Below are 10,235 nucleotides of genomic sequence, written 5' to 3' on the forward strand. Positions count from 1 at the left end.
TGACCCTCACTCTGCACCGACCTTCCCTCAAGAGGTCGGTTATTACCACGACTTGCTCTAAAGAAGTCGGGGACAAATATTAGCTGGCAGATAACACTCATTCAAATAAGTAACTGCCCCTAAAATCTCTCAACCCACTTCTAGGAGTCATATCCCAACTTCCCTAAGATAAAGGGACGGTTATCCCCCTTAAAAGGTGGAACTACTCCAACGGTGGTTATTGGCTCACCACTATAAATACACTGACACCCCTCAGGTATCACTAAGTCCCAATACTCTCTAGACCTGCTTACACCCTTGCTAACTTAGGTATCGGAGTGTCTTTGCAGGTACCACCCCCATTCTCTCTCACTTACAAGTCGGATGGAGGCCCGAAGATGTAGATCCACTCGGAGGCTTCTTTTCTCAGACGATTGGACCAACCTAACGAGTCCAGCCCATTAATCTCCGGTTACCCATCGTAACAATTGGTATATCATTTTTTGCTATGTCATTTTTTGCTATATCACAGGGAATAGTACTAACATTTTGGACTAGTAATTAGTATGTCTGATCATTATTGAGTACAATATTATATATTTAAGTTTTTTTATTTAGATCCAACTAAATTAAACAAAAAATTTAAAATAATATTATCTAAATACTAATTTTTGTTATGTTAGACAACCAACTTGATTAAACTTTATTAATAAAAAAATTTGGATGTATAATATTATTTATCGTTATTTTTTAAATGTTGTATAATGCATATAGAATCATTTAAGCTAAAGGAGAGTAGGTTGAGAAAACACATTAAATACAATTAAGGATACAAATAGAACGATTTAAACGTTAGAGACACAAATAGAATTTATCCCACACATTGGGACAAAAACGATACTTTACTCCTTAATTTATAGAACAATCAAAATATTAGTTAATACGGTGTATTATGAAGTGGATAACACGCACCTTGTAATGGTTTATGGTTACCTTTTGACTCTTAAGCCTGTAACCACTAACCATGCATGTTGCATGTCCTTTGGTGTGCGGTCTTATATCATTCTTGTAAATTATTCAAGTGCTAAGAATATATATTACGAAGCAAAAACAGAGGAATTACACCAAAGGAATCAAGGTTAATGCAACTGTGACATGATAATTATATGCACCATTTATTACGCAAAATATCAATTACAGAAGCTTATAAGTACAGAAATCTAAATAATATTCGATTGTATTGTTTTGGCGTCGACATCTCATGTCAGATGGTTATTAATTTATTATTAACCTGTTATGCTACGTAATAGTATCTTTGGTGATCATCGATAATATCATAACCATGTATATCATCATTCACCATTATTATATACAATTACAATTATACATACTACTACTTAATACTAATAAGGATATTATTTGAGCTAATAATGAAAGAGAACACAACTGCGCTTCTCCAAAATTAACTTTTTACGGTTTCATTTCATTTGAACATCGGAAGCCTGCAACAAATTATAGTTGAAATTATGGATGAGCTTCTTTAACTCGCAAAAATATTACTATGTAGTCATAACTTTTTTTTTTTTAACTTTTGTTTGCATTCAGTAATTAATACTAAAATAAGTACCTAATATTAGGTATAATAAATGTGTAATTATGAGTATTTCATAAACAAAATTATATAAATATTAAATTAAATAAAATAATTTTAAATTATTGTCTCCTTAACCTTATCTATCTATATTATACATTATTTTTTGGTTACCTACCACTACCCCTATTTTATATACTACTAAAGTGAACAATGAAAAACGATTCATCACTCATTGATTAAACTAACTGTATAATAAGATATACGTGCTAAACTGTTATCTAACTAACTACTTATTGTGAAGTAAAATACACGTGCTTAAATACACTCTACAGAATAACAAACCATGACAATAAGAAGTTACTTTTGCTTTTCAAGTAAAGGTGGAATTAACATATGTTAGATTGGCTTTTGAAAAAAATATTTATTTTTTTATTTTTATTTTTTAAATTTAATAGACAAAAATTATTTTATATTTAGATCGATTTTTTAAAAAAAAATAAGTTTTTAAATATTAAAAACGTATTTTATTTTTATTTTTTTTAAAAGCAAATTATTACTATCTTTTAGAAAAAATAAATAATTTATTTTTTTTAATAAAAATATTTTTTTTAAAGACGTTATCAAATAAATTTTAAATTAAATAAAAATATTTTATTAAAAAAATTGCTTTTTTTATTAAAAAAATCAACCCAAACTAACACTAAATAAATTACTTTAAAATAAGTAAACTAATTATTGGACATAACTAACCCCAAGTTGAGATTAGGAGCACCATGATCACGATTATCTGACTCTTCAGCAGAGTTTGACTTTGATGATTGCCCTTGACTGTTTGTTTGACTTCTCATCTAAAACACACACAATTCATCAAAAAGAAAACAGTCAAAACACACATTCTGATTGATTCCTTAATATTTATTTATTGTTTTTTATCTGCATAATTAACGTGGCCTGAACTACTACTTGGGTTTAAAAGTTTTTAAATAACACCATTTTTTAAACCAGTTATTACCTGTTTCAGTCTATGGTTGTCTTGCACCATTTGAAGTCCCTGCATGAACAATAATTTTGGATATCATAATAAGAGTGGTGATGGAGTCAATTACGAGGGTGATTGATGCTTTGCTAATTGCTATAATTTACAGGTAGAATTTGGCAAACACTCACGTGCAATTATAATAAGAGTAAAGTATCGTTTTTGTCCTCAACGATTAGGGTAAGTTTTAAATTTGTCCCTAAAATTTCAATCGTCCTATTTAAGTCTTTAACATTTTAAAATTGACTCAATATTATCCTGCCGTTAAGGTCCGTTATTAACATAATTGACGATAAGACAAAATTAAGACGATTTTGAAATATTAGGGACTTAAATAGAACGAAAACATTGGGAACAAAAACGATACATAAAAATAAATTTTAATTTTATCTTTCAATAATATTAATTTTTTAGTGTATATAATATTCAATTATTTTTTAATCTCATCTAATTAAATTATACTTAATCACACTACTTTCATTCTAAATAAATTTTTTTATATTTTTATATTAACTTATAACTTTAAGTGTAAAATTATAAAAAAAATAAATCTATTTAAAATGAAAGTAATGCAATTAAGTGTAATTTACTTAAATGTGATTAAAAAATAATTGAATACTATGTACACTAAAAAATTGATATTATTGAAAGATAAAATTAAAATTTATTTCTATGTATCGCTTTTGTTCCCAACGTTTTCGTTCTATTTAAGTCCCTAACGTTTCAAAATCGTCTCAATTTTGTCCCGCCGTCAATTCTGTTAACGGATCCCTAACGGCAGGACAACATTGAGCAAATTTTAAAACGTTAGAGACTTAAATAAAACGATTAAAACGTTAGGTACAACTTTGAGACTTACTCCAAACATTGGGGACAAAACGATACTTTACTCTTGTAATAATATGAAGTTGATAAATGAAAATAGTTAGACTAACAATTCTCATCTATCAATTTCACATAAAAACAATTACTTGTGAATTTCTACCACAATGTATATAGAAGCATTGGTCTTAAATTCCATAATTTTTTTTATGAATAAATATAGTAGAACCAATTTTTATTTGGGTAATATTAATAAATTTTTTATTATAAAATTATTTGTTTAATCATATTTTTTAGAGAATTTAGAGTTAGGATATAGAGTTTAAAATAATAAGATTTTGTATTTATAATTTAAAATTTATTATTTAAAATTTAAAATAAAAATATTGAAAAAATATTGATTGATATTAACGATAAAAGTTAAGTCACTAATTAAACTCAGACACATATATATAGCCTTACCCTTTTCTTCATCTCAATAATATCTTTTAGATTTCTTTCATCCTGAAAAAAAAAAATATGAAGATTAAATGTTACGTAACATATAGGCATATAATCCAAATCTAAAGCAAAAATGGATATCCAAAATTGATCAGAGAAAAAACCTTTTCTTTTGAAACACGAGCCAAACCCTTTCCTAACACTTTCTCTAGTTTCTGTAGTTCATGAATTTTCATTCCTTGCAGCTCCTCTCCATTCAAGTGCCTGTCAAGAATTTATAATTGAAAAAAAAAAAATAGATAAGTGTTGCTCAGATAAAAAAGATTAAGGTACAAGAGCTACGATAGAGCACATAATAATTGGAGTAAATTTGAAAAATATAATAAAGTGCAAAAAATTAAAGTGAAACGAGGAATTAATTAATCTTTTACAACATTGTATTTTATCATTTTTGGCCTCATTTTGGATAATGCAATCATATAGCCAATTGTCTTTCCTTTTATCTTATCACAATCCTTGTCGTACGCAGATTCTACTTCTTCTTTTTCTTTTTCTCTTTTATTATTGTAATCACTAATAATAATAATATTTTATTAATATTTTTATTGATTTTAATTTTTTTTAGTGTTATCATTAAATAATTTCAGTTTATTTTTTAGTTTATTTTAGTTTATTTGTGAATTAATTTCGATTCATTTGTGTGTTAATTTCAATTTATTTGTGAATAAAAAAATTGATAATACTTATCAATAGTATTAAGTGAACCAAAATTAACATACAAATAAAATAAAATAAATTAAAAAATAAATCAAAATTATTTAATGATGACAATAGAAAAAGGATGAGGAAGAGAAGAAGGAGGAGGAGAACTTACGTAAATTTAGAAAAAAAAATATGAGAAAGAGGAGAAGGAGAAGTTGAAAAAAACGAAAAAAGAGAAGAAATACGTGATTTAAAAAATTGTTATAATAATTTATATAGACTTAGATAAATATTTTACTTAAATTTAGAACTTTATTCTATAGCCACAATGTGTTTGTACCTGAGTCCAATAGTCTTATCTGTTAGTTCCTTGCACTTCAGGTAGTAGGTGTCCTTCTCAAGCTAAATATATATGCATATAATATTTGGTGAGACATGCATTCTCTAACAAGATATAAAATAATTGAATACAAAACTTTTAAAATGAATTAAATTACACCTCTTAAAAGTTTAAATTTAATTACACATGACCGAAATAAGAGAAAAAAATAAATTGTTCTTTTTAGTTTTAATTTCTTCAAAATGAAAAGATTTATAACATGCGAAAATAAAACAAAAAAATGATAAATAAATTTTTAACCTTTTAATTTGAAGACAAATAAATTTTTAACCAATTAGAAATATAAAAATATCTCTTATATTTTAACATTAGAAAAATCTAACTCTTTTTGTTTAAAATACATAAAAACAAATAAGTCCTTAAAAAAAACTTAAATATTTTGTATTTTAAAAAATAAATGAATAACATTTTTATATTTTTATTAGTAAAAATTTTTTTTTGTCTTTGAATTAAAATATTAAAAATTTATTTATCTTCTTCTCAAATAAAACACATAATAATCATAACAACAGTTATAAGTTATAGCTTTCATTATGTATAAAGTATACTACTAAATTTCAAAATAATTAAATCTCATTTCTCATTTGATCAACCTTATCACTTCATATAGGAATCCAATCCTTTGTAGTTTGTTCTGTTGTTTCCATTTGAGAAAAGTGGAAAAGGAGAATCTTAGAGCATCATCTCTAATACTAATTCTAATTTCATTTTATTTTGAATTTTATAAAAATATTTGTAGAACTATATATTATAAATAAAAATTTAAAACTAAAAGTAAAATTTACTTTTTTTAATACTTAGTATTAGTTCAATTAGAGAATTTTATATTATTTTATCAATATAATTATACAAATAATAAAATTTTATTAGTTTTTCATTAAAATAATATTGTATCTCTAAAATGATACTAATTTTATTTCATAAATCAATTTTAATATAAATTTTAATTTTAAATCAATTTATTTCTTAAAAATATCAAAAAATAATACCCTAAAAATTAAAATCACTTCATTAGAAATGCTCTTACTTACTTGAAACTCATGAGACTGTTGGTCTTGTGATCTGTAAATGCTTGTTTGCATATGATATCTTTCAATTACTTCCTGCACACTACAATGAGCATACGCTTAATTTGCATATATATATATATATATACATACCAAAATTTACACACACAAGGTAATATAATTTATACTTATACTTATTAAAATTTATATACATTATTAAAATTTATATACATAAATTAGTATAATTTATTTGTTGAAGACAATTTGCCGCTTGTGCTAATTAAATATTGGTCAAAATTAATAAAAAATACTGACCCCTAAAATTCGTTGATATATTAATATTAACTCCTCAATGCAACGTGACATAATTATATATTTAAATAATCTAATGCATTGCTAAAGTTTAAATAAAAATAAACCTTTAAAACACATTGAATATATTATATTTAAAATTATATAAGTATTTCCCAAATTTTATAATTTTATAAGACTAAAAATGATGCAGTAGTACTTATCTAAACTTTGGTAAACATAATATTTTATAGAGGAGTGTTAGGAGGCAGCAATTTTTGTGTTTTGTAACTATCAATTGGTCATTAATAATGTTTTTAATGGTGTGAGATTATATCTAATAGTGGGAGATCACTCACTTTTTTTTTATGGTTAAGTGCTGGCCACAAAACACAAAAATTACTTATCCATAGACTTTTTCTATTTTATATTCAAATAAAATATCTATCTGAATTCAACATGTATTAAGTATATATGTGTATAACTAAACTTATTATGAAAATATAAAAGAAAAAACTCTTTAATTTTTAATAAATAAATTTCATAAAAGTATTATAATAGCACTTAAATTGTCATAATATACAACTAGACCATGCATGTATGGAAATGTTGGGACGCACCCACCACCAATAACCAGAGAGAAGAAGAGGGAGTGAATGAGTAATGCATTATGCATGAAGAGGGTTGACACTTGTCAAAGAACATGCAATCCTCAATTGAATTATTACAACTAGCATGGTCTACAATTTACACGTATTATCTAATTTTGACACCTAGCACCAATAATTTTATCACACACAAATTAAACCAACCATGCATATATACATATAATCAATTAATTAATCATCAAGAGCTTCCATGGTTCGTTCTATATATGATAGTCTTACTACTATTTGTATTTGTATCAGATTCCGGTTTGAAGATTCGTCTGAACTCATCAAAAGGCATTCATTTCTCAACTCCGTCCTTATATAATTCTTTCCACAACTCATTACAGTTAGGAATTAAATACATAATATAGGGTATACATATCAATTAATTTCACGTTTAAATTAAAGTATTATTATATATATTTTCATTAACTAAGCCTCCTAGTCTTATATATGTAAATTAAATCCAAGTCTATTAGGCTATATTTGTTTACAGATATTGAAACAGAAATATAGACACAAAATTATATTTAATACAAAAAAAATATAAATAAAATATTATATTTAAAAATATTAAATTAGTATATTTTGTATTTATTTTAATAAAAAAAATATAGAGATACTAATAAAAAATAAAATTAATTTTATTATTTTTATTAATTTTTTATTATTATATTTTTTGTTTCAAATTTTTTAAATAAAAAAATAAAAATAAATTAAATTTTTATAATTTATTTTAATTTATTATCAAATAAAATATAAAAATATAAAATTTTTTATATTTTATTTTCAGTGTCTTAGATTATCCTACGCAGCCTTATGTGAGGTGCTTATTGACCAAGAAAAATGAATGTTCATCATCGATACTTGTCACTTAATATTGTTATGAATAGCAAATAAAAAAGTCAAAATGAATGTGTGTGTATCTATATTTCCATTACCATACATAGAGGATATCTATGTGTTTGGAGTTTTATACTAACATGATGTAAAAAAATATAATTTTTAAACCAATTATTTAAAAGGCTATTTAAACGTATAAATTTAACAATAAAAATAGTTTTATTGTTATTCACTTGATTCAAAATATGACAATAATGTGTTTTCATACTCATATTTTGAATTTTAACACACACTACACTCCTCCTTCAAATACAGAAATGATCAAAATCAAACTCAACAGCATTTTATTCTCCTTAAGAAACATTTAGAAAGTGTATTACTCTTGTTAATTAGAAGCTCTTAGTAATGGTGTATATAAAAAATCTTGACAAATTGAAAAAAAATCAAATTACTACTAGAAAGGGGAAAAGGAAAACTATCATCATGAAAAGTAATACGAGAAGATCTACTAATAAATATGATAAACATTATATTATTAATGATGAATCATAATGATATAATATATAAAATTATAAATAAATAAATACCTTGAGGAAGCGAAATCGAAGAGCTTGCCGGAAGGAGAAAAGACAATGAGAGCCAAGTCAGCATCACAAAGAGTTGAAAGCTCCTTAGCCTTCTTGAAAATCCCTCTCTTCCTCTTACTAAAGGTTGCTTGCCTTGATGCATTCTTCTCTATCTTCTTTATTTCCATCTTCTGTTTTGACATTCTTAATCAAAAATTAATTATTACTTTTGTTTCATCCGAGAACAACAAGGGAAAAATAAATAAATAAATCATATACTTTTATCTAATGAAATTAACATTAATCCAATGCAACACATTTTTTTCCATATATCAAGTAAAGAAAACCAAATAATTAGCTCTCTCAATAATAATAATATAATGGGAGACCTTGAAGATGGAAGATGATTCGAAAAAGGAAATCAATAAAGAAACACCCAAGTTAGGATATGTGGTGATATGCATGACCTACCCTATAGATATATATATATATATATATATATAGAGAAGAAAAGTTTTTTTTTTTTTTTTTTTTTTTGGAGGGGTGTAAAGTGTTGTGGTTACTGGAAGAGAAAAGAAGAATTTTTTCAATCATAAAGAATAAGAGATAAGAAATTAAAGTTGGTGCATATAGAATATCCCAAAGAAAGAAAATGGAGGAGGAGGGGAGGAGGTGGTTCATTGCCACAAGAATCTTCAACCCTAAACCCTTAGATGTAAAGAAAGCAGAATGCAATAAGAAAAAAGAGAGAGATCCCTAAAATCCAACCAAAAAAGCAGCCAATTCCAAACCAAGATATTATGTAAATGGATGAGATGGGCAGAAATTAAAATAAATAACTGACCCACTTTACCACCATTATTCTTTTGGTATTGACAAAAAAAAAATAGAGAGTAAAAATTAAAATAAATAAATAAATATTAGAGTATAGTATAGTCACACATAATACTTGGTCATTATTTTTGTGAAAATAATTGTTTTTGGACCAGAAGATGATTCTTATGCTGCCTATTACATTGCATAAGGTTTGCTACTTTGTTGTTTTGAATTTTATTTACCAAAGATAGTGATGAGTTTGGAAAACTCTAAATTAATATTTGTGATGACTAAACATTATTAAAATTAATTAATTGTAAAATTAACTAATCTGAATTTTTATTCAATACATTGATGTTATAATTTTGCTGCAGGTTTAATCTTGGGCCGAAATAAAAAAAAAAAAGAAAATGGTGCTAGCCCAATTTACATTCAGCCTTGATTTTGATAATAAATAATGAAAATGGCTGTTTTAATGTTACTTGGGCCCAAATGAATTTGATTACTCTAAGCCCAAGTGGGTTACATGCTTTCCATTTGCTTTATGCATGCTTCAAATTTTATCAGGAAAGCAAATGTTATTAATGGGTCAAGATCAAATATTGTTGCAATCAAGCCCATATTTTATAAGAGTTCCTCATGCATGATCCGAAACCAAAGAAGGAAGAAAGCAAAATTGCTTTCAACGGATCCAAGGATTCAAACATTAGATGGACTCCAAAATTCATTTAATTACAATGTGTTGCATGGGAACTATGAGAGAGAACATGAGTGACTTTGATTTGATGGACATTATTGAAGCTACACGTTACTCAGTAAAAGGAAGTAAACATTTACTTTGCTTTATCAAACCACTTTAGTTAATGTCCATATTCTCTTTCTTCTCTCTCACAACTCTTTCTCTCTTCGGTCATTACTCAGAAAATATTGGCAGCCATGGAAGCAAAAGTAAGCTACCGAGATGAAGAGAAAGCAAGCCTAAAGACCATCACAATGATGGCAAGAAAACATACTAAAATAAAAATGAGCTGTGGCTAAGATATTCACCAAATGTGGTTAGATTTGGTGAGGTTATCTTGAGTCTTTCA

At 25.8% G+C, this 10,235-nt stretch overlaps 1 protein-coding gene across 5 annotated transcripts; it reads right to left on the bottom strand.

Moving 5' to 3' along the window:
• Positions 1–1,128: 1,128 nt before the first annotated feature.
• Positions 1,129–9,137, bottom strand: LOC112786765 (MADS-box transcription factor 22). 5 transcript variants are annotated; one of them, XM_072230623.1, is made up of 9 exons: positions 9,100–9,137; positions 8,353–8,535; positions 6,006–6,084; positions 4,915–4,976; positions 4,037–4,136; positions 3,894–3,935; positions 2,586–2,624; positions 2,324–2,421; positions 1,129–1,481 (listed from the first exon to the last, which is right to left on the bottom strand). In XM_072230623.1, the coding sequence occupies exons 2-9, from the start codon at positions 8,532–8,534 to the stop codon at positions 1,463–1,465; spliced, it is 621 nt and encodes a 206-aa protein (XP_072086724.1). In that variant the 5' UTR covers position 8,535; positions 9,100–9,137; the 3' UTR covers positions 1,129–1,462. The 5 variants fall into 5 exon arrangements, with proteins under 5 accessions (XP_072086724.1, XP_025685928.1, XP_025685925.1 ...); XM_025830143.2 differs by lacking the exon at positions 9,100–9,137 and adding an exon at positions 8,721–8,919; XM_025830140.3 differs by lacking the exon at positions 9,100–9,137 and adding an exon at positions 8,721–8,898 and having other exon boundaries at positions 8,353–8,522.
• Between the last annotated feature and the right edge of the window lie 1,098 nt (positions 9,138–10,235).

This window comes from Arachis hypogaea, chromosome 20 (genome assembly GCF_003086295.3).
Source record: "Arachis hypogaea cultivar Tifrunner chromosome 20, arahy.Tifrunner.gnm2.J5K5, whole genome shotgun sequence".
Lineage (NCBI taxonomy): Eukaryota > Viridiplantae > Streptophyta > Magnoliopsida > Fabales > Fabaceae > Arachis > Arachis hypogaea.